Source organism: Dermacentor variabilis, chromosome 3, assembly GCF_050947875.1.
Source record: "Dermacentor variabilis isolate Ectoservices chromosome 3, ASM5094787v1, whole genome shotgun sequence".
NCBI classification, from domain to species: Eukaryota; Metazoa; Arthropoda; class Arachnida; order Ixodida; family Ixodidae; genus Dermacentor; species Dermacentor variabilis.
The window spans coordinates 224,278,195-224,303,432 of NC_134570.1; the positions used below are offsets into that span (position 1 = coordinate 224,278,195).

At 46.8% G+C, this 25,238-nt stretch overlaps 1 protein-coding gene across 2 annotated transcripts in view; it reads left to right on the top strand.

Annotated features, from left to right (window-relative positions):
- The window catches only part of LOC142576665 (F-box/LRR-repeat protein 12-like), a 95,675-nt gene that overhangs the window by 52,967 nt on the left and 17,470 nt on the right, over window positions 1-25,238 (top strand). For both annotated transcript variants that reach the window (XM_075686891.1, XM_075686894.1), the window contains one exon: window positions 7,109-7,349. In XM_075686891.1, the coding sequence (XP_075543006.1) occupies window positions 7,109-7,349 (241 nt within the window). The remainder of the gene's footprint in view (window positions 1-7,108; window positions 7,350-25,238) is intronic.

Here is a 25,238-nt window from a genome sequence, read left to right on the forward strand (position 1 = left end):
GGGTGTCTTCAGACGCATATGACACCCCCCACCTCTCCACTGGCCCCTTGCACCCGGGGCCCACGGCCCCTCGGCCCCCCCCTGTTGCTACGCCACTGTTCACAACTAATCCATTAGGGTTCATTCATTTCAGAATCACCTTATTTGTCATCACTTATGAACCATTCCATCAAAGTGGCCCTTCTTTTTTGTCGCAGTAATCTTATATACCTTCTTGCCAAAGACTATGAAAGATTGGAATCACCTTCCCCTCTTCATTGCTGCCACAACAGATATCGTCATTCAAGATTGCCATCACGAACCTCTTCTCTAATTTAGATGCACTTTAGTTTTTTTGTTTTGTACCAGTACAATGATTATGTAACCCACACCCTCTGAACCCTTAAGGTATTCTAATAAATAAATAAATTGATTAATTAATAACAGTTACAGTTAACAGGGTATCTACCAACTGGGAAAACCGGGAATTCTCAGGGATTTTAATAGTATGAAAATACTCAGGGAAAACTCGGGGAATTTCTGCTGTCAAGGAAAATTAGCTGTAATTTTATTGAAAGAGAATGAAAGTCGCGGTAATGCTGGCTCGAGTAACAAAGAGGAATCGTAACGAATCCACTTTGACGCCGTATCGTCGACTGGAGGAGGTGCCAGTGTACAGTCAACGACTGACTTTCCGGACGCCCGATAATGCTGACAGCTTCGCAGCACCACCACGGACCCCATAGAGTCAACGCCTGAAATTTTGGACGCAAGAACCTTTCGCCGTCCGAGTTTCCGGACTTCTTGCCGTGACCGCAGGCCCGAAATGGCATTAATCAGATCCACCACCGCCGCCATTTTGACTACCTCGCCGCATCGAACGGCATTCTCGCACGCAGATCCGCTTGCAGCCATAGCCACCACTGCGGCAGCGCTAGGCCCAGCTGCTTCGACGTTCGCTGTTAAGCTTCGGGGCCGTGTTTTTCATTGAAAAAATTCGCCACTCTCAGCAATGTTACTCCGCCTTTGTGGTCCTCGCTATTAGCTTCGAAAGCTCGGAAAGCACGACGCGTTGCACAAGGCAGGTTCCTGAAAGTTATCTTCGCCTTAGTACAGTAGTGTTACGCAGTGAAGCATACGCAAAAGTATTGCTGTGAAGCATAACAACCGTCGGAAGGGGCAATTGTCCCGGGACGCAGTATGTATTCCTTAATTATACACGCGCACACTCGCCATCTTCTGTCACAGTACGAGCACCGATATGCCTAATAAGTGTACTGGCATGCATTCAGAGCTTTTTCGCATATGCTTGTGGCGATTTGAGCCCAAAAAAGGCACACTTAGCACACCAGGTCTGTCCATATTGAGCTGACATGCATTTATTTCGTCGAGCTTCCCGATTTTTCTTACATTTTCGTGGCCCCTAAGGAATACCAAAAATCGTACGTTCACTGTACAACTGACCAAGAGGATGGTTGAAATGGTTCGGGAAGCGAACGTGCGTCGGAAGGAGGACGAGAACAGAAAGGACTGACGCATTGAGAAATGAATGGGAAAGGAAGCGTCGTGCCGCCGCTTCTTTGAAGAAGCTTGAGATTTTTAAAAATGTATCGGCTAACGCCGAGGTGCAGGTATCCCTCATTCAAACCAAAATAAACTTTCAAGTAACAAAACGCAACACTGAGGCGTTGTGCATAGGCTGAGAGTATGTCTGGACAGCTGAAGGTACCTAACAGCTGCTGAGAGAGAATATTACTTGTAACAAGGTTTAGACATAATACCAATGAGCTTGTAATCAATTTATAGAAATAGCTCATATTCGAAAATATTTGCTTCTGTGCGCATCTCTTTTTTATTCGTATTTGACAATGGTCGACTCGAATCACAATTGGTTTTACCATTTTTTTCAAAGGTACTTTTTTGCTGAGCATTTCACTAGCCAGTAGCCCTTTCTGCTTTCTTATTGAATAAAATAAACGCTACTCCTTATTATAAAAACTTGATTCAGTCGCTTTCTTATTTTTTAACATGCTTGCTAGAGAGTGACAGTGTTGGGCGACATGGTGTCAGCCCACCTTGATGTAAAACAAAGTTCTGTGTCACTCAGGGAATATTGCAAAGCTAGTCAGGGAAAACCTGGAAAACTCAAGGAATTTGGAAATGCCAACTTGGTAGACACCCTGAGTGAAGTATCACAGTTGAGTAAAATATGAATGAAGCTGCTGCCTATTTAAGCCATATGTGTTCGTATATATTGATTTACAGGAAGTGCAAGCTCATCCAAGTGTCCTAATTTTGTGTGTTTACAAGAATTTGACGTTAATCTAAAGATGCCTGATTTTTCGTAATTTCTCGCAAGTTCTCGTAATTGACATCGTTAACTTCACATAGGGCTTCATAAGGCCCTGTGTAGCAAGAGAGAAGCTTCTGGGAGAGGCCGACCCAATGACATGGTGACAAAAGGAGCACACAAGCACCTGGGGCGAACTTAACATTGCGATGGCACCGGTCGTAACGCTGCTTTTGTATATGCTGCGAGGCTAATAAATGAAATCGGACGACTTGATGCACCATGTGAGCACGATCGATGACTTCACGAGCGTACTCAGTTGCAACAAGGGGCACAGGGAAACTGCGAACGACGCGAACATTTTCCAGATCTGGTTGTACACCAGATGCATCAACATGGTTTCCCATCACGGTAATCTGACAGCACCCGAATTGACATTTCGTGGAGTTTATTTGGAGGCCGGCTTTTCGGAAGACTGCAAGTATGGCAGCGAGTCGGGTGAGGTGGCTGCCGAATGTGGGAGAAAAAACAATAATGTTGTTAAGATAACAAAGCCAGGTGGTCCATTTGTAGCCTCACAGAAGGGCATCCATCATACGTTCAAATGTCGCAGGAGCATTGCATAGGCCAAAGGGCATATAAACCATCAGGTGTGATGAAAGCCGTCTTTTCACAGTCCATTTCATCAACGGAAATCTGCCAGTAACCGGATCGAAGATCAATGAATGAGAAGCATTTAGCTCCGTACAAGCAATCCAAGGCGTCATCGATGCATGGTAATGGGTAGACGTATTTTCACATGATCACGTTTAAGTGGCGAAAATTGATACAACGCCAGGTACCATCTTTTTTTTTTTTTTCACAAGGACGACAGGTGAAGCCCAAGGGCTGGCTAATGGTTTGATGACCCCCTTTGCAGAGCGTTTTGTCCATTTCTGATTAGATGACTCTGTGTTCAGCATGCAATACACAATAGGGACGCCAACGAATAGGATTCGTGTCTCCAGTGTTTATGCAGTGGTGAACAACAGATGTTTGGCCTAAAGGCCTGTCTCTGAAATCAAAGATGTCACTGTACGATTCAAGCAGGAGACGTATGTTTGTGGCCTGTGCAGAGGTGAGGCCAGGTGTAATCATTTTCGTGAAGTCATCCATTAAGGAACCAGAGCTGTGAGCTGCAATCGGCACTAATAAACCACTCTCAGCATTCAGACTCAATGTCAAATTCAGAAGTACTAAAGATGCTGGCCACGAACATGCCGGCCGGAAGCACTTGAGGGCACAGGCTGAAATTCAGGAGCGGTAGAACGACATCATTGTTAGTAACTTTGACTAGCGTATGCGGAACAGCAACATTCCGGTTCAAAAGCACTTTGATGATGGGGCAAAGCACATATTCACTGTCGGGAACCTGTGGCTGCGCGGTCAAAGTGACGTCAGTGAGTGCCTCAGGGGACAGACGCACATCGTGAAGCAAGTACAAGTGCAGTGGGGCGATGCTTGGCACATCGTTAAGTTGAGGCAGTTACAACTAAAGAACGCCGGTAGCGCAGTTGATGAAAGCAAAATGATTTGACAAAAAGTCCAAGTATAACGTCGTGAGTGCAGTTGTCGACCACAGCAAAGGGAACAGAAGTAGGGCGGCAAGCTATACTTGAACACGCAGTACACATTCCAAGAATGCTGCAGTAGTAGGCAATGCTGCACCACCTCCAAGGGCTGCATTTCTTATTACTCCAAAAGGGTGCGGCCAGAAGCCACAGGGGACGAAAGGCGATGTGACTGCAGCTAATGCGAAGATGGGCAATGTGCTTGAGGTGAACGAGACTGGCGTCCGCACGGCGATAGTGAGCAACTGTACCGCATGTTCCTGCAGAGTTGTCGGTGCTGTTAGACTTGGCGGTGGCCAAAACATTGCGGGTGTTTCCATCAAAACTGCTCAGGTTGTTTGGCGTGCGAGGTGTTAAGGGCCACGAGTTGTGACAGTATCGGGCGACATGACCAATGCGGTGACAGGTGAAACATATCAGCTGGTCATCCGCAGTTCTCCACTCAATCTGGTTGCAATTACGTGGAGAGAAGCATCAAGGTGGAGCGAAAATAGTAGAAGGGCATTCGTTGGCTCTGGGGTTGACGACAGCACAGACACAATGTAGACCAATGTTTTCAAGTTACGGGCGAATGGTTGCAGGACGCGTTGGCTTTTGGCCTGCTTGAATTGTCGGCGCTCTTTTTGCACAGCTTTTGCACATGAGCAGCTTTTGCACATGAGCAGATTAAAGATGTCATCAGCAATTCCCTTCAGTAGATGACCGACCCTCAGCTTCTGTCATGTCGTGATCGGCTTTACTACAAAATGCCAGCACGTCCTGGATGTACAAGACATAGGATTCCTGGGGGGATCGGGAACGGGAGGCCAGCTCCTGCATTGCAGCAATTTACGGCTGGCTGGTTTGCCAAACAACTCTGTCAACTTCTCTTTGCATTGGTCCCAGCTGGTTAGCTCTTCATGGTATTCATGCCACACCTTTGCTGTGCTTCTTAGATAGAACAACAGGTTAGCTAGCATAAACATAGGGTCCGATCTGTTGATTCCACTCATGCATTTGTACATAGCCACCCACTCTTCAATGTCGGCGCCATCGGTCCCGCGGAAAGTTCCAGGATCCTTGGGTTTCACTACCACAACCGAAGGGGACAGCGACGTAGCTGCCCACGGTGACATTGGAGGCAGCAACGACGTTGATCCTGTGTGCTCACCGTCATTCATGGTGGGGACGGTGATGCAACGTCCACTGCGGAGCTCCATTTTCAGCCGTGGTACCCAGCACCTCCCACCAATATGTTACGGGGATGTTGGGATTATAGACAGACTGTATTTGCAATATATATACAAGCACAGCCAATGTAGTTAAGATGCCTGACCAGCAACAACATGCAGCCAGCCAGCGTCTTGCTATCTTCTTTTTCCTTTCTCTTCTTTTATCCTTCTGTAACAATATTCTAGCTGTTTATTTAAGAGTCACCAAACAATTGCAATGTGCCCTTTTTGCAGCAACCAATGACAGGTTTGTTCAAGTCAGCATTGCCATTGTGGATTAGACAATACCAGATCAAGCAACTAAGCTGTACAGTTTTTTTTTATCTTGCTAGTTGGTTCAAACCACAGCCATCATGGCTCCATTTTCAAACCCTGAGCTTTTGAAATACCTGGCAGAAAGTAAGCTTGAGCGATGGGCCTTTAACACAATGAGTAGTTTTGGCTAAAATCGGACACTACTAACCATCACTCCAGAAGGTGACTGACATCATTACCTTGGTGAAATCAGCTTTGAAAAGTGACCCTTATGAGCTTGGAGCATGTGTCCAACTCAGCAGCTTCTTAGCTGAAAGAAATTGGAGCTGAGAAGGAGATTTCACAATTTTTCAATGTATGTGTACAAATAAGGCTTGTTTCCACCTCCTTGAATTTTTACCTTTGGCATTCTTAAAATCCTTGAATTGTCCTTGAATTTTGAGTTACAAATTTCCTGTATAAACCTAGCCTGTAATAAATTTAAGATGTAAGTATGTTCAACTCTATTAATATTGAACTCTGGTAAAGCATACTTTGTTGTGGATAGTGAATCCATATTTCCAATGAGCAAATGATTTTTCTACAAAACAAAAAGCCTGCTTTTTTACCTTTAGTTGTATGCCATACAAAAGCACGATAAAATAAATGTGAATTAAATGAAGCACAATAGATTGTAAGCATAGTTGCAACTAGGAGCACAGCACAGCAACGAATACGATCCCAATTATTAAGGAAAGCTTTTACTAAAATAATTAATATATGAGCTTAATGTAGATAAAAATGAACCCCAAAAATTTTGTGGCCATCAAATATATCAATTTTGTGACCCCTATGAAATAAGGTACGTGTTAATGTTAACATTTTATTCCTGGCATGAAAAATTATGACCTTTGTCTTTATTCGGGTAATTTTGAATTAATTTATCTTAGACTGCTCTGATAACTTAGCAAGAGTTTTGTTACCTTCTGACACTAAGCTAATATAGCCAGACAGTGCTGTCATGAGCATGTATTATAAGTTCACATCATATTGTCATATCAGTATATTCAGATACTGCAGCCCACATTGGGGCTATTGCAGAAGTGGTGAAGTAAGAATACACATAAAAATTTGAATAATAGAAAGCAGTAGAAAACATTAATGTATGAGACATACATTAAAGCAAGCTAGAGGAGCATTCAGTGGTGTTCAAGAATTCCTTTATGTAGAGGCAAACATTGGGTAGTGCCAGGAATTTTGCAGCAATGTTCAGTACTCCTAAGGAAAAATTGTATTTCGATCATCATACCTTACTGGTGAAGCAGTGCACTGACAAGGACACAGTGAAGACACACAAGAAAAGACGACACTCACAGCGAGCGTTGTCTTTTCTTGTGTATCTTCACTGTGTCCATGTCAGTGCGCTGCTTCACCAGTAAGGTATGGTGATTAATCACCAACTAGCCCAACTTTCCACATTACTGTATTTAGATGTATTAGTGTGAGCATAGAAGACAGCTGAAAGTGCAGGTGTTACAAAAACTATCTCTTTGTTCACTTTCATTTCCCTTTGCCTTTTATGCCAACACTTCAGTTAAGCAAGGCTTTACTTTCTCTGGCTTCATTGTTTGTTAATATTTGATGGTTGTGACTTACAAAAGACCAGGCCTCTTGGATCCCCTCCTCTTTCTCGCTAGTGATTGCTGCATACTTTATAGTTGTGCTGTCACAAGTGTGAAATGTGCATCTGTTGAGTTCTTTGTTGTTTTTTGCTGCATTTCCAGTGTTTGTCGACGATGGCGACGGGTTGCACGTGACAGAGTGCTTCGAAGAATGATTGACGTGTTGGCCCATCCACTGTCGGCACTGCAGGCATGGCACCTTATTCGAGCTCATGCAGATGCAAACCTTGTGGAGCTACGAATATCAGGCAGCGCTCACATGTTCTTCTCCAACCGTAGGGCACAGCACACATTCACACCAAAGTTCTTCAAGCACCTGACACAGCGTTGCCCATCACTGAAGGCAAGTGGTCAATGCTTCTGACATTTCTCAGCCTTTGCTGTAAACATTTTTAGCGTAAAAGCGTTTTTCAGCATGTAAAGCCAAAATGCAGTGCTTCAGCTATCTTTGTTAATTTGGAATGTAAGCGTGATTGTGTGTTGTTTTATGTTACATTGTAATTTTGTTGTTCAATACTTCTGCCACATAACTATCGCAATCATACGCCATTGAAATCCTTGTGGAAACTTGCAGTAAGGAGTTAATGTGGCTAGCAGAGCTCTGTAGTGAGTGCAAGGGGTCATATCGCAGAAGTATGGGCAGTCTATAGAAGTGTACAGTGCTCACGGAATAAAAAGCGACAGGGAGCATTTAGAAGAACGCTGCATATTGTCACGTGGTCGTGGCGTCAAAGAACACAGTAGCAATACTGTGAAAGGCAAAACTAGCTTTTATTGGGCGAACCTGTGCCCACAAAACAGGCTACACCTAAAGCACAACGAGAGCGGTGACCACAATCGGCGATCTTTGAAAATCTTATCAACGGGTCAAGCGCGTCGGCTTTTATACATCAATCGTCGAATGCTCCAGACTAATCGTTGGGACCTGCGTGCATTCCACAAAGTTCTACACCATTATCGTCAGGCGATGAAATCAGGTAGCATAAGGTTCGGCGACAACAGAAAGCGGATAGAAGCATTGAAAATTTTCCAGAAACTTCGGATACATGCAGGCGCGTCCCGCGCTGTGCGATAACATTTGTTAGGCGGCGAAACGTGGTCACCCGATACAGATAAGTACACGTGTCATTACCCCCCTCTTACAAAGCATCGACCCGATGCTGCAAACAAACGAAAGTAATAAAGAAAAGCACTCGTAGGAAAGAAAACAAAATAAGGAAGTTCGTCAGCGTCCGTAAAATGGTTTAAGGCGCACCACATGGACCATTTCAGATCGTGCACGGCGCCGCTGTGAATGTGAAATGCCGTCTGGCACGACCTCATAGTCCCGTGCGCCAATACGTCAGATGAGCTTGTAGGCTTCGAAATAGCGTCGCAGTAGCTTCTCACTGAGTCCTCGTCGGCGTATCGGGGTCCATACCCAAACACGGTCGCCGGGCTGGTACTCGATGAAGCATCGTCGGAGGTTGTAGTGTTGGCTGTCGGTCCTCTGCTGGTTCTTGATCTGCACGCGGGCGAGTTGTCGGGCTTCTTCAGTGCACTGGAGATAGGTAGCGACGTCAAGATTTTCCTCATCACTGACGTGCGGTAGCATGGCGTCGAGCTTCGTCGTCGGGTTCCTGCCGTAAACCAGCTTAAATGGCGTGATCTGTGTTGTTTCTTGCACCGCCGTGTTGTAAGCGAATGTTACGTACGACAGGACCGCATCCCACATCCTGTGTTCGATGTCGACGTACATTGCTAGCATGTCGGCGAGGGTCTTGTTCAGGCGCTCCGTGAGACCATTCGTCTGCGAATGGTAGGCAGTTGTCCTCCTGTGACTTGTCTGGCTGTATTGCAGAATGGCTTGCGTGAGCTTTGCTGTAAAAGCCGTTCCTCTGTCAGTGATGAGGACTTGTGGAGCACCATGTTGCAACAGGATGTTCTGGACGAAAAATTTCACCACTTCGGCTGTGCTGCCTTTCAGTAGAGCTTTAGTTTCAGCGAAGCGGGTGAGATAGTCCGTCGCCACGACGACGCACTTATTTCCAGAAGTTGATGTCGGAAACGGTCCCAACAAGTCCATCCCGATCTGCTGAAAAAGTCGGTAAGGAGGCTTGATCGGCTGTAGTAATCCCGCTGGCCTTGTCGGTGGTGTTTTGCATCGCTGACAGTCTCGGCATGTCTTGACGTAATGGGCGACATCGGCGGTTAGGTGCGGCCAGTAATACCTTTCTTGTATCCTCGATAGCGTCCGGGAGAAACCGAGGTGCCCAGCGGTCGGATCGTCTTGTAGGGCATGCAGTACTTCAGGACGCAGCGCCAACAGAACAACAAAAAGGTAGTTGGCGTGGACTGGTGAGAAGTTCTTCTTCACGACTAGGTTGTTTTGAAGCGTGAACGAAGACAATCCACGCTTAAATGCCCTAGGGACAACGTCGGTGTGCCCTCCCAAATACTCGACGAGAAATTTTAGCTCCGGGTCTCCTCGTTGTTGTTCGGCGAAGTCTTCCGCGCTTATTATTCCAAGGAAGGCGTCGTCATCCTCGTCATCTTGCGGCGGCGGGTCAATGGGGCCGCGCCATAGGCAATCGGCATATGAGTGTTTTCGTCCGGACTTGTAAGTTACAGTGATGTCGTATTCTTGTAGTCTGAGGCTCTACCGTGCCAGCCGTCCTGAAGGGTCCTAAATTTAAGTTAGCTAGCCAACACAACGCGTGATGATCGCTGACCACTTTGAATGGCCTGCCACATAGGTAAGGGTGAAATTTCGCTGTAGCCCAAACGATGGCGAGGCATTCCTTTTCGGTAGTAGAATAATTGCCTTCTGCGTTTGACAATGACCGGCTAGCATAAGCTATCACGTGTTCATGTCCATGTTTCCTCTGGACTAGGACGGCACCGAGGCCTAGGCTACTAGCGTCAGTGTGTATTTCTGTGTCGGCGTGCTCGTCGAAGTGCTCAAGTACAGACGGCGACTGCATATGTCGTTTGAGTTCTTGAAATGCGTCGGCCTGTGGCGTTTCCCACTTGAACTCGACGTCACATTTAGTTAGCTGTGTCAGCGGCTCAGCAATGAGCGAAAAGTCCTTGACAAATCGCCTGTAGTAGGCACACATGCCAAGAAATCTACGCACTGCCTTCTTGTCATTGGGCTGCGGGAACTTTGCGATGGCAGCTGTCTTCTGCAGGTCGGGGCGGACTCCAGACTTGCTGATGACGTGGCCTAGGAACAGAAGCTCATCGTAAGCAAAGCGGCACTTTTCTGGCTTCAGAGTGAGCCCTGATGACTTGATGGCCTGTAGCACTGTTGCAAGCCGCCTAAAGTGATCGTCGAAATTTCCGGCAACGACAACGACGTCATCCAAGTAAACGAGACAGGTCTGCCACTTCAATCCTGCTAAAACCGTGTCCATCACACACTGGAACATTGCAGGCGCCGAGCACAGTCCAAATGGCATAACCTTGAACTCTTAGAGGCCATCTGGGGTGATGAAGGCGGCCTTTTCGCGATCTCTTTCGTCGACTTCTATTTGCCAATAGCCAGACATGAGGTCCATCGACGAGAAGTGTTTAGCGTTGCAGAGCCAATCCAATGCGTCGTCTATCCGTGGGAGGTGGTATACGTCCTTCTTCGTGATCTTGTTCAGACGACGATATTCGACACAGAAACTTAGGGTCCCATCGTTTTCTTCACCAGGACAACAGGCGATGCCCGCGTGCTTTTTGACGGCAGTATGATGTCGTCATGCAGCATTTTCTCCACTTGTTCTCTTATAGCTTCGCGTTCTCGCAGTGAAACTCTGTAAAGGCTCTGGCGGAGTGGTCGAGCGCACTCCTCGGTGATTATGCTATGCTTGGCGACTGGTGTTTGTCGAATCCTCGATGACGTCGAAAAGCAGCCTTTGTATCGTCGGAGCAGAATTCTGAGCTGCTGTTGCTTAATCAGTGGGAGACTTGGATTAATGTCGTAGTCTAGTTCGGGAACCATAGTCGTCGAGGTAGACGCGGCGGAATCCGAGAGGACAAATGCATTACTGGTTTCCAGAATTTCCTCGATGTACGTGATCGTCGTGCCCTTGTTGATATGCTTGAACTCCTGGCTGAAGTTTGTCAGCAACACTTCAGTTTTCCCTCCATGCAGTCGAGCAATCCCTCTTGCGACGCAAATTTGACGGTCTAGGAGTAGACGTTGGTCGCCCTCGATGACGCCTTCTACGTCAGCGGGTGTTTCGGTGCCGACCGAAATAACAATGCTGGAGCGAGGCGGGATGCTCACTTGATCTTCGAGCACACTCAAGGCGTGGTGACTACAAGGGCTGTCCGGCGGTAACGCTTTATCTTCCGACAGCGTTATTGACTTCGACGGCGGCGGAGGATCTTCGTCAATTCGACGAACAGCAACCGCACCTCCATCGGTTGCTGCTTTTAGTTTTCCGGATATGGGCTCGCAGACTGGCCCCGGGCTGGGCCGGTGTATGGTCAGCGCTGCAGCGACAGGTAGCGGCCTGGTGACAACGAACGGGACGGTCGTCGGGTGCTCCACTGAGTAGCGGCGAGGTAGTCTGCGATGTCACGAGGGCGTTCACCTTCCTGAGGGCACGGTGCGTCGACGGCGAATACTCGCAATCCCAGGTCGCGGTATGGGCATCGGCAGTACACATGGCCGGCTTCGCCGCAGTGGTAGCAGAGCGGGCGGTGGTCGGGGGCTCGCCAAATGTCCCATCTTCCTCGCGTAGCTGCACTGGGTGACGGGTGGGCGTACTGGCGGCGGTGGCGGTGGACGACGGAATTGTGGCATTACAAGGCCCTGGCATTGTCGCGGAGGGGGACCTTGACGGCGGGCGGCGGCGGCATAGGTCATCGCTTCCGGCTGAGGTTGCGGTTATCGTGGTTGCACCTCAGGGACTCCAAGCGATCGCTGAACCTCTTCTTTGACGATTTCAGCGATTGGATTCACTTGGGACTGCGACCTTTGGTAGAACTTCTGCAGCTCCTCCTGTACGACTGCTCTGATAGTCTCGAGTAGATTGTCGGTCGCCAGTGATTGAACTCCGGCGTAGTTTGTAGAGTTCGTGCGGCGATCGAATTGCCGGTTTCGCATCTCGAGTGTCTTCTCGATGCTAGTGGCCTCGCGAAGAAACTCGTCGACGGTCTTCAGTGGGCTTCATACCATTCCGGCAAAAAGTTCTTTTACAGCACGCATGAGTAGGCGGACTTTCTTCTCCTCGGGCATATCCGGGTCGGCGTGGCAGAACAGACGGCTCATTTCTTCCGTAAAGATGGCAACATTCTCATTGGGTAGCTGCACTCAGGCGTCCAGCATAGGCTCGGCCCTTTCCTTTCGCACGACGCTTGTAAAGGTGCGCAGGAAGCCGCTACGGAACAGGTCCCATGTTGTCAAAGTCGACTCCCTGTTCTCAAACCACGTTCTGGCGGCGTCTTCTAAGGCGAAGTATACATGCCGCAGCTTGTCGTCGGAGTCCCAGTTGTTGAAAGTTCCGACTCGTTCGTAGGTCTCCAGCCAGTATTCCGGGTCTTCATTCACTGCCCCGTGGAAGTTTGATTGGTCCCGAGGTTGTTGTAGGATAACGGGGGACGCTGGGGCAGCCATTGGAGTTGTCTTGACCACGATCTTCTTGGTCATTTCAGGTAGAAGCCCGTGCTGGGGGCAGTCCTTGCAGTCTGCAGCTAGCACGCTGGTCTTGGGCGATGTTGGTTTTGTCCTCGGGCTTCGGGCTCAGATCGCGGCTTTGCGGGGGCGTTCGGTACATGAACGCACTAGCACCTCCACCAGATGTCACGTGGTCGTAACGTCAAAGAACACAGTAGCAATACTGTGAAAGGCAAAACTAGCTTTTATTGGGCGAACCTGTGCCCACAAAACAGGCTACACCTAAAGCACAACGAGAGCAGCGAACACAGTCCGCGATTGTCGAAAATCTAATCAATGGGTCAAGCGCGTCGGCTTTTATACATCAATCGTTGAATGTTCCAGACTAATCGTTCGGACCCGCGTGCCTTCCACGAAGTTCTACACCATACGTGTCAGGCGATGAAATCAGATAACATAAGGTTCGGCAACAACAGAAAGCGGATAGAAGCATCAAAAACTTTCCAGAAACTTCGGATACATGCAGGCGCGTCCCGCCCTGTGCGATAACATTTGTTAGGTGGCGAAACATGGTCGCCCGATCAAGATAAGTACACGTGTCAATATCTACAAAATACTTGAGAGTACCATGTCATGTCACTAGGAATCTGGTCACAAAATGTAATGCAGACTCCAATCTAAGTGTACATGCCAAAATTACGTCGATGTGACACAAACTGCAGCCAGTAGAAACGAAAATATGTATGCGCAATATTTAGCCCTAAATTGATGCGTTTCATTCCGTGAACACTGTACATCTTTACACTTAAAGGGAGGACAAAAGGCAGTAACATCTTCCCACCTGGGATGACAGTTACACACAAGCTGTGGCAGCAAAACTGAAATTATAATCTAGTAGATTTGAGTGAAACATATAGAAATACACAAGTAATAGAGATAAAACTGCAAGCATGCATACAAATGTGAAAATATATACACAACATGAACAGGAAAAAAAACCACTACAGATCCTTTTCATGGCGATTCCATAGGCGCTGCCATGTTTGATCGCATGGTGACACGTCCATTCCTTGCCTCAGCTGCCTCCATGTTTGCAATGAATGTGAATGGCACCAGTGCAGCACAGAAAAGCTCTGTTTTGGCAGATGTCATAGACGGTGACTGGGTGCATGGCACGAAGCTTTGGCCACTGCTTCAGAGGTCGTGTAAGCACTTGTGGCGCTCATTACACCTTGTGCGAACAAGCGCAAGCAGCGTATACAGATGCTTGCAATAAAGTGGGGCTAAAAATTTCTTCAAGCTTTCCAAACATTACACTTTTGAAGTAAATCAATATCAGTGTGTTTTGCTCTTTGTTCTTTATTTGCCAAATCTTTGAACCAGCCACTCGTCATGATTCTTATGCGATCAATTCGTGCTTAAAGGGACACTAAAGCGAAACAATAAATCAGTTTAGACTAATGAAGCGTTGTTTGAGAACCCTGCCGGCAGTCATTTCAAAAAAATAGTTTGATTATTAGATCAGAAAATGAAGGTCCAAGTATCGTTATTTGAATTTCGCGCCGAAACCCCAGCTCCGGTACGTCAGCGTGACGTCAGGGATTCCAAAGTATGTTTTCGCATTTGGGCCGCGTTGGCTGAGTATAGGTTCCCGAAAATTGTCATGTTTATTATTTGGTTCCTTTAGAACACAATGTAGTCGATCTGTACCGCTATATACAGTTAGTAGGCCCTAGAAGATTCCATCAAAATCCAAGACGTCACAGCCCCCAGGTGCGGAAACTGAAGTAGGCGTCGGCACCCGTAGTTCGTTCTTGCGCTTTTTCTGGCTTACCAAACTTCTTATCATTGTAAGAGTGGTGTTTTTGGTGTTGTAGAACGGTAATTTACTGATGCAGAAGAAATCATATTTCACTTTAGTGTCCCTTTAAGGAAAGCCTACAAGATCGCCCTACAAATTCCGCAATGCGCCCCAACCAAAAAACTCATGTCTCTAGGGATTCATAATACATTCGAGGAACTGGCAGAAGCTCAACTGATAACTCAAAGAAACAGACTCGCACAAACGACCATGGGTAGGAAACTCCTTGGCAGACTCGGGTATCACAAGCTCCTAGAAAAACACAACCAAACTAAACCCACCCCCACAAAAATCAGACACTGCATCAAATGGCCCCAATACCCAGAAATATGGACCCAACTCTACATGCAGGCAGAAGAGAAGCCAGAGCTGCATACGTTGAAAAAACGCATGGCGACAAACCAAATTCCCGCTTTGTGGACACGGCAAGATACCCAGGCAGGCAGAAAAGAATGGTAGATGCTGTCACTGACTACATGGGCAGAGAAATCATTGACGCCTCCACACACAACACCGCTATCGTAGAAGCAGAAGAAATCGCAATAGTCCTTGCTATCAAAGCGACGGAACCAAACCAACAACAAATAACCATCCTATCAGACTCTCAAGTGGCATGCAGAAGCTACCGTATAATGCGGAATATAGGTCGAGGTGGAATATAGGTCGACCCCCTTTCATTGAAGCATAGAAGTCAACATAAAAATTATAAGGCACAAAACTTTGTTTTATTTAGTGGTGACGCCAGGCTCGTCACCTGCTCATTCGTTTGAGCTGTCTGAACTCTCGTCTGAAGACGATTGCTTTTCACTGGCTGCATCCCACAACATGTTATCCTCGGCGCCATCCAAGGAGTTGCTAATGCGACACTTCTTGAATGCCCGCACGATTATATCGTCGGGCAGCAAGCGCCAAGCCTGCGACACCCATGTGGCCACAGTGGCGAGAGTCGGCCTGCGCAGCCAGCTGGTTGGAGTCGTTGGGATCACGCTGGCCATCGACTGATTATGCTGTTCACGGACACAGTCTTTAAAGGGCTTGTTGAGCACGACGTCCAGTTGCTGAAGTGTTGACGTCATGCCTCCCGGAATGATGGCGAGCTCCGTCTACTAGTCGCGGAGTGCTTGCTTCACAACTGCAGTCAAGTGCCCGTGAAGGGCATCCAAGATGAGCATGCTCGGACACCGTAGGAGTGCACCGGGTCGTCGATTCCAGACGGTCTTGATCCAATTGAGCATGAGGCCCTCATCCATATAGCCCTTTTCATTCACGCGAACGACAACATCCCGTGGGAAAGCCTCTTTCGGCAGCATCTTCCTCTTGAAGATTATGTATGGGGGCAGCTTTCTGCCGTCTGCAGTACACGCGAGCATCACCGTGAAGCATGAATGCTTGTTTCCTGTAGAAAGAAGCTTGACTTCTTTTGCGCCGCGTTCGCACACTGTGGTGGACGACGGCATGTCGAACCACATCGGTGTTTCATCAGCTTTGCCGATCTGTCCCAACATGTAGCCATGCTACTGCCAGAGATGGGATAGCATAGTGCTGGATTTTGACCAGCTTGTCCTCGTATGCCTCTGGCAGCTTCTGACAGACTGATGTGCGCCATCGAAGTGCGAATCGCTTGCGTCGCATCAAGTGACGTACCCAGTAAATGGCACCCTTGAATTGTTCCTTGGGCAGTCCGGATTCTGTGGCGACCTCGATAGCTTTGATGCGGATGAGTTCCGCTGTCACTGGAAAAAATCTGGCACGATGCTCACAGACGAAATTCGTTACCTTGTCTTCGAGCTCCGGGTGCACCGCGCGGCGCCCGCGAAAGGACGTCTTCCGCGCATTGCAGGCAAACAGCTTGACTTTCTGCGTTCGCCAGCACCCGACGGTTTTTTTCCGAGACGCCAAATTGCCGCTGGGCGGACATGTTCCCATCCATTTTGGCATATTCGATGACTTTCTTTTTAAACGCCCTGGTGAACTGACGTCGAGTACTTGTACTCATTTTGCGGGTTGTCGGGAAATTAGCAACGCCAGGAACGATTGGTGGACAAAAAGGGAAGATGGCATTGGTCCAACTGTGTAGGCCGCGTTAACGTTGGGCCACGTCGGTCACCAAGGAGGCGATAACGATGCGGATGCCGAAAGGTCTGTGCTCCACCGTGTTGCCAGACGACTATTCAGGTTGTGCCAAAGGCCAGTATATAAGTCGAGGGGTGACCTTTTAGTAATATTTTTTGGAAAATACCTCAACCTATATTCCGCACTATATGGTACCTCAGGGGACGAGTATGCACCGCAGCGTATAGGATTATACAAGATATAAAACCCTGAGCCAGATTTCACCTTTTATGGGTACCCAGTCATGAGGAATCAAGGGAAACGAAGAGGCTGACAGAGTAGCTCGTGCGCATGCTACACACCACGGGTGCTCACGGGACGCCTCTGATGACCCGCTCCTGATTGACCAGAACTACTCTGCAATTTTAATCTATCACAGAGGAAATAGAATGAAGCTACCACACCCAGATAAGAATCTTAGTAAGGAAGAACAGGTTATATGGAGAAAGCAGCAAACCTATACATATAACAACCGGCACATTCTCCATAAAATTCATCCCGAAAGATATACGGACACATGCCCACGGTGCGGAGCCATGCCAACCTTAGACCACATCTCATGGGCATGCACGGCATATCCACAAAAGACAAACACAGAAATTATGGAGCATACACAATGGGAGGTGGCACTGTCCAGTCACAGGAAGAGGTCCAAAGGGCCATCATCCGACAAGCAAGATGGCGTGCGGAAGCCAGTGGGGCCCTTGTCGAGGGGCTCCACCCATTGAGCGTTTTATTCTTCAATAAAGTTCTTCTTCTTCTTCTTCTTCTTCTTCTTCCTCGGCGTGGTCACTATCAGATCATTTATTTTCTGCCTAATCACTCGCGGATGTGCTCAGCTGCAATTGATTTGTTCTTGCAAGGTTTCGAACATTGATGTTCTGTACTTTATAATAGCTAGTGGCAAAGCCACATTATTGCATATCACACTTGCTTACTCAGTGGATTGTCACAATAATGTTCAGCTTTGAACATTCATGTACTGTCACTGTAGCTACCATCACCCATGCTTCCCCACATTGATTCAAGCGTGTGCCGATTTACTTATTCCTGATACGTTGTCAATCGAGTAAGCATATGTTTGCGTGTGAGTTGGTGTAGATGTGTGTAGATAAGGTGCGAGAAATTCACTTTGCCAGGAAGCAGCGCTACTCCTTTTGTCACTGTGTAACGACCGGTATTCACTCTGGTCGACATTCTAGGGTTGGAATCCTTTCTTTGGAGTTTAGCGATACATTTATGGCAAAAGAGCAAAGCTTTTTTATCCTCGAGGAAAGCTGTGCATCGCGAAGGGCCAGCCACACAGGCAGTCCTTGTGTAGCAGAGGTACGTGGCCCTGGTCACATAGATCCATTCTATTCATTAATGTGCCAGTCACTATATTTGCAACCAACTATTGCACGTGTCTTCCCTCTACCGGTCCACATTTTGCAGCATGAAGGGAACACAGTCTATTAACGAACACCCAGGTGCATTTCCGACAGTTCATCGCACAATATTAGAACAGACAGGGTAATAGTTTCGTATTCATATGCTTTCACTGAGGCAATGTGCAGCGCACTGCTGAAAGCACTGTCTCATTACTCTACAGTGAACTGCAGTGGGAAAAAGGTCAACACATAGTATGCACCATTGTATAGAAAAAAGACCACACTACAAATGAGAATGTACTCAATAATGATGGTTTTCCAGGTAATTTGAGAGAAATTACACAAGAAGTAATGGACTTCCGACGCTATTATTTTTTCATATTTATGGTTTCCAATTCTTTCTTTCATAGCCTTGTTGTTGTTTAAGAATGTTGTGATCTGGTAATCCTGTGTTTGTGAGCCTTAATTTGTCCTGGCCTTACTAATCCTGTAAATAAAATGTTGAAATGTGTGCAGTAGTAATTGCTGGAGGTTTTGTAACATGAGTAGAAAGGCAAGAGAGAAAGCAAGGACAGGAAAGGCAGGGAGGTCAACCAGACGAGCACCCGGTTTGCTACCCTACACTGGTGGTGGGGGAAAGGGGAATAAATAGAGGAGTGAAGGGAGACAGTAAGCACTGAGTGTGGGAGGATGCACAAGGACACTATAAATGGTCTCTTAAGCCAGTGCACTTCAAGTATTGTACTAGTTCGTGAATCGCTTTTCATGCCAGTGACTGGTGTGGCCACGGTCCAAATATCTCCACGGCCACGATCTGAGGCAAAGTCATTATTAAGTAACTGATATGCCTTAGCAGCTAATGTTAGGATATTAGGAACAACAAAAAAATAACAAGTTTAACAAAGAAAACATTGTAAATGGCAGTTTTGAAGTTGAAGTTGGTAATGGCAGTGACAGAAGTGGGGAAGTGGTTCATTCAATCTTGGTTTTGGGGATAGAATAGTCATTACATAGGTTCTTTCCTGTCATGTGTAAGAGGCATGGGGCATGAAAAGAAAAGAACAATGTGCACCGATAGGTCCGAATGGCATGAGCCCTCGAGGTGCGTGACCTGAGCCGTGATCGGGAGAGAAGCAGCGCTGAGCTAGCATTATCGACGTGGCTTTGGGCCAAGAAGGTTGGAGCGTCAACATCGTACTGGCGACAGGAGCCATGGAGGTTCGGCCAAGTCCGTGACGCTGGCAATCCACGGTGTGGCTGTCGACCTCAGTGACTTTCGAGCGAGGCTCTTTGGACCTGCTGCAGCCTCTCACAGCGGTGCTGGGCACTCCAGGAATTGGATCCCCCTTCAGAGGCAGACCAGCACGGGCGATAGACCCCGGGGCATCTCGTCGACACGCGAAGTAGCGGCGGAAAACAGCGTTAGGCCTAGCCAGGGAGGCCGGAGTGCCACGTCAGTGACAGAATTTGGGATACCGACATCCAAAACGACGGACGAGATGGCCGGCCGACCGATACCAAGGCAGCAAAGCTTGCGGAGCCAGCAGGAGCACCGACTGTGACCAAGAGCTGATATTCATCAGACTTGTAGAAACGTGCAATGACAGAACTTTGTAAGAGCGTTCCTTTTAGTTAGCGCACAGCCATAGGCCAGGGTTGCTGGATTTTCGCGCGGAATGCGCTAAGGACTGACGTGGCCGGCAATTAGGACTAGTCACCATTAACCCTATGAGAGTCGAATTATTTTGAAAGACACTTTCCCAGGTGGTCAAATTACGTTATTGCAGATCTTGAATGTATAAAATGTATAAAGTCGGCAATAAATAGTAAAAAAAAATTAGGGACAGTATTTTGGTGTTGGCACCACTCAGAACTGCAAAATGTTCAATAGTATTTCAGAGTGTGGTACTCCTTGAAACACGGGTCTATGCACAGCTCCTTATCGCAGTCTGCACACCTATAACGCGTGTCTGTCCTCTTGGAGTGACGAGTTGTGTTGGCACACACATGACCTCTTCTATGCACGCCTTAGGCATGCTCTTCTCTGCATCGCCTTGGGCAGATGTCTGAGGCACCCTCTCGCGTAGCTGCGTTGCCGCAGAGAGCGAGAATACCTCATGAACGACGGTGATAAACAAGCTAAGAGCAGTGCCATTCAAGATAGAAATCAACTTTCGCCGCCCTTGCAAGAGAGTGCCGACAAAGAGAAAAATCACGTTTCGCGCGCCTCCGTTGCGATCATGCGGCGGAACCGAAACCGCGAAAGTGCATTGCCACTCAAAGTGAAAATACCTCGCGAGAGGCAGTGATAAGCTAAGCGCAGCGCCAATCAAGATAAAAATGAAACTTTGCTGCCTCTGCAAGAGAGTGCTGACAAAGAGAAAAATCACGTTTCGCACGCCTCCATTGCGATAGCGCAGCAGAACCGAAACCACGAAAGGGGTGTTGCCGCATTCTGCGCGATGCGCTGAAACTAGACATCCGTTCTTTTTATCTCCGCAAGAAGGTAGCACAAATTTCAAACTCTTCTTATAAGTCCTGAGAGGTGGCAGCACCTACCAGTGAGCATGCATCGTCATTATGGCGCGAAATTTCAAACGAAGGGTCCAAACCCTGCCCACACGGCAAAGACCTTGCGGGACAGAAAACTGCCACCGTACATATACGGCAAAAACCTTCCAAGGATTAAGTAGGCGACAAAGCTGCCAATTGCTCTTTGTGGCATTGCATTTCTTAGGAGTGTTGCGTGGCGTTAACTAAGTTTTGAGTGTGTTTTATTTTGGGTTTGTCCCAAATAAAATATGTTCGCTGTGCTCACCTGCGTCTCCCGACTCCATCTCTCCCAATATCAGCACGGCCGCGAGATCAGTGACATTTCCACAAGATAGGACACCAAGCCTAAATCTGTGATTGCCTACATGATAGAATGTACATGGGTAAAAATAAAATAGCTTTTTAATGCTTCATTTTGATGGTACATTTACTGAAAAAGGCAGAGGCACAAATATTTACGACATAAAGATAGATAGAGCAAGTTTAGCATGTTTTTTTATTGAGGAGACAGGGCTGTGACAGGCAGGCACGTACCCAGGGGGGGGCCCGGGGGGGCCCGGGCCCCCCCCGAAATCAAGTGGCATACCCCCCCCCCCCCCCCTCCCCACCCACGCCACCACTCCTCACATATTCCTGAAGCGCCGCCAGATCAATGTTGAGACTTCGCAGCTGTTCATCAGTCTGCATTATGCTGCCTTTTTCACTCCTTTTAGATGGCGGTAGTTATCAGCATCTCTTGTAATGTGAAGGACAGTTTTCTCGTAAATTCCGCACCCGCGCGATTAACTCGAGATACGTTCAGTTGTCACCATCTATTCAACCATCACGCGCATAGCTGTTGCTTTTGTTAGTTCAACCTTCTTTTTTTAGGCTGATCCTGGGACCAGGAGAGGCATGCGGCTGTTACTGAGCTGGTCTGTACTCTCATGGAACGAGTTGCGGCCGGAGAAAATGCCAATTGCGTTTAACTTATCCCTTTGCTTCATTGTTTCCTTGAGTTACGGCTCGCCGCGATGCTAGCAGATGCCTGGAACCATATACACGTGATATGAGTTAGATAAGGTGGGAAATAAAATAATGTGAAAGAGCGTCCATCATGAAACCCTGCAATAACCCCTAAACCCATAAGCAAGATGACTGTCGCCCGTTACCTCGTCTGTTTTTCCCTAACTGTATAGCACTTTTCGTTCAAAATTGGCAACTGGAAACAAAAATAGCAAGGAGTTGAGAAATTAAGCGATCTACTAAGGGAGAGAGCCAGGGCAACAACCAAACTGCAAGCAAAAGCGAATAATAAAAAAGGTTAACCGTTGTTTATGAGAATATTTATGGATGAACATCTTTTTATTTAAAAAGGAAGTAGAGAAAACGCCGCCGGAAGTGGAGAACAATTACTTGTTTTGAATGACGCTTCTACAGTTATCGGTCGAACCGCCTCACGTAGCCACTTCTCTGCTGTGCTTATGTGGATGTTTTTCTAACCTTTCGCAGTGAGCGCAGTACATCTAGAATCGCAGAGTCCTGCGCTCTACGCGGTTGTATGGGACTGACGGCCGCACAGCGTCACGCAATTCGCGGAACTGTCAAAAGTGATCAACAAGGCGAAAATAACTGATATTCGAAACTATAACATGAGAAAGACTGAAGAAGCCGTAAAAAATGAACGCAGCCTGAAATCAGTAAAAAAGAAACCTGGCATAGGACAAACCATGATGTATGCACTAAAAGATAAGAAGGATAATATCATCAGCAATCTCGAAGATATAGTAAAAGCAGCGGAAAAATTCTAAGCTGACCTGTATACAATATCCAGAGGAGTCAGGATAGTTCACTTAGAAACAGTAATGAACAGTATACAGAAACTCTCCTATAACTAGCGATGAGGTCAGAAGGGCCCTGCAAGACATGAAACGATGAAGAGTGGGAGGATAACGTGGAATAACAGTTGATTTAATCAAAGATGGAGGAGACATAATGCTTGGAAAACTGGCGGCTCTTTATACGAAGTGTCTATCGACTGCAAGGGTCCCAGAAAACTGGAAGAATGCAGACATTATACTAATCCACAAAAAGAAGGAGACTTTAAAGAATTGAACAAATATGGGACCATTAGCTTGCTCCCAGTATTATATAAAATATTTACCAAAATAATCTCCAATAGAATAAGTTTAACACTGGATTTTGTCAACCAAGGGAACAGGCTGGCTTCAGGAAGAGATACTTTACAATGGATCACATCCATATCATCAATCAGGCTATCGCGAAATCTGCAGAGTACAATAAGCCTCTCTATATGGCTTATATAGATAACGAAAAGGCATTTGATTCAGTAGAGATACCAGCAATCGTAGAGGCACTACGTAATCAAGGAGTACAGAACGCTTACGTAAAAAGCTTGGAAAATATTGCTACATGCGTGAGGTATTTGTTTGTTTGAACGAGGCGCGTAGGCCCCATCACTCCAGAAAAGAGGAGGAAGAACGAACTGGGCTCGCGCTGTGAATCTAACTGGTCAGCGCTGCAATCGTTGTTGTAAATATAATCTGTAAATAGTTTTTCGTCTTACTGACTCGTCTTTCGCATTAGAATATCTACAGAGGTTCTACAGCTACCTTAATTCTACACAAGAAAAGCAGGGAGAGACCTATAGAGAAAGGGGTCAGACAGGGGGCACAATTTCTCCAAAGCTATTTTCTGCGTGCTTAGAAGAATTCAAGCTATTAAACTAGGAAGGCTTAGGAGTAAAGATCGACGGCAAATATATCGGCAACCTTCGGTTTGCCGATGACATTGTTCTATTCAACAACAATGCAGACGAGTTACAACAATTGATTGGCTACTTTAACAGAGAGAGTGTAAGAGTGGGGTTGAATATTACTATGCAGAAGATGAAGATAATGATAAATAGCCGGGCAAAGGAACAAGAGATCAGGATGGCCAGTCGGCCACTAGAGACTGTGAAGGAGTACGTTTACCTAGGTCAATTAATCAGAGGGAACCCTGATCATGAGAAGGAAATTCACAGAAGACTAAAAATAGGTTGGATCACATACGGCAGACATTGTCAGCTCCTGACTGGAAGCTTACCATTATTACTGAAAAGTAAGGTGTGCAATCAGTGCATTTTGCCAATGCATTTGCCAGTGCATTTCCCAGTGCATTATGCCAGTGCATATGGGGCAGAGACTTGAGAGCAAGTTAAGGACCACGCAAAGAGCGATCGAACGAAGATTGCTAGGCATAACGTTAAGAGAGAAAGAGAGTGGTTTGGATCAGAGAGCGAACGGGTATAGACGATATTCTAATGGACATCAAGAGGAAAAAATGTAGCTGGGCAAGTCATGTAATGCGCCGGTTAGATAACCGTTGGACCATTAGGGTTACAGAATGGGTACCAAGAGAAGGGAAACGCAATCGAGGACGACAAAACACTAGGTGGAGCGATGAAATTAGGAAATTCGCGGGCGCTAGTTGGAATCGGTTGGCGCAGGACAGGGGTAATTGGAGATCGCAGGGAGAGGCCTTCGTCCTGATGATGATGATGATGATGGATGTGGTGGGCCCCCCCGAAAAAAAATCCTGGGTACGTGCCTGGTGACAGGAATAATTTTATAGTATAATACCCCAGTCACACGAGCACTTTCAAAGTCCTTTGAACCAAAAATCCTTTACTTCAAGGGAGAATGCACACTGTCACACAGGCACAGCAAAGGAGCCCTACTGGAGGGGAGCTTTGAGTCATAGGAGTGCGCATTCATCCTTTGAAACCTCAAGGGAATACTCTCGAGCCTAGAGGGCGTCAGACAGCAGAAAAAATAATCTCTAAAAATATGGAAGTTTAATTTTTACCTCTTCAGAACAAGCTTATAAGTACTGAATTCTGTTACTAAAGTACTAAACACTTTTGGGACACCCGCAATCTCCATCATGAAAGCGCCGGTACAGCAACGCCGGCACGGCCTGTCGTCAGCAGCAACATCGACACCACACAGGTGCCACGTGCGATTTGGTTCTTTGGTTAGCGGCTGCTTGGCATCCCAGTCTCCTCGGCTTTTTTCTGCATGTCTTCTTCCCTTGTCACTTTTGTTTTCCAGTTCTTTACCGTGTTTACGCGTATCTACTGCTGCCTAGCCACAACGAATGAAACAAAGCAGCTGAAGCAAAGGCAACAACGAATAACTCCAGCGTGCGGTGTACAAAGCGGTACACCTGGTGGCCATCATTACAATAAATACATCTGTTTGTGGTAAAGTAATGCCTTTACTACGTGGGCATGTTGTTTTGATGTTTCTATTTATTAAAAAAAATAAATGTTGCTGAAAAAGTTTTGACAAATTTATTATAAGACGTATTTGGGCCATATTTTCTTATTACTTTCGAGGTGATGGCAGTGCTAAGGATACGTTGCGGTTTCTGTTAAAAGCTTCAACGGAGACTACCTGGAGACCATGTAGCACCGACATATATCCCTTGAGCTAATGTGCCTTTGAAAGCTCAGTGCTCCTTAACTTCAAAGGACCTTTGGCATGCTCGTGTGACTGGGGTATAAACCAGGTAGTGCGATACTGAACAGATTTGAGAGCAATGATGAAAATTGATTCACTATCGTCCCAGATGGTGGATGCATATTCCAATTTGGGACGAGCTAGAGTTTTGAACAAAGTTAATTTTAACCCCTGAAATGTTTTAGATGAGCGCGGCTCATCAACCTTGCTTTGGGTGAGTTCAGCTCGTCAATGGCAA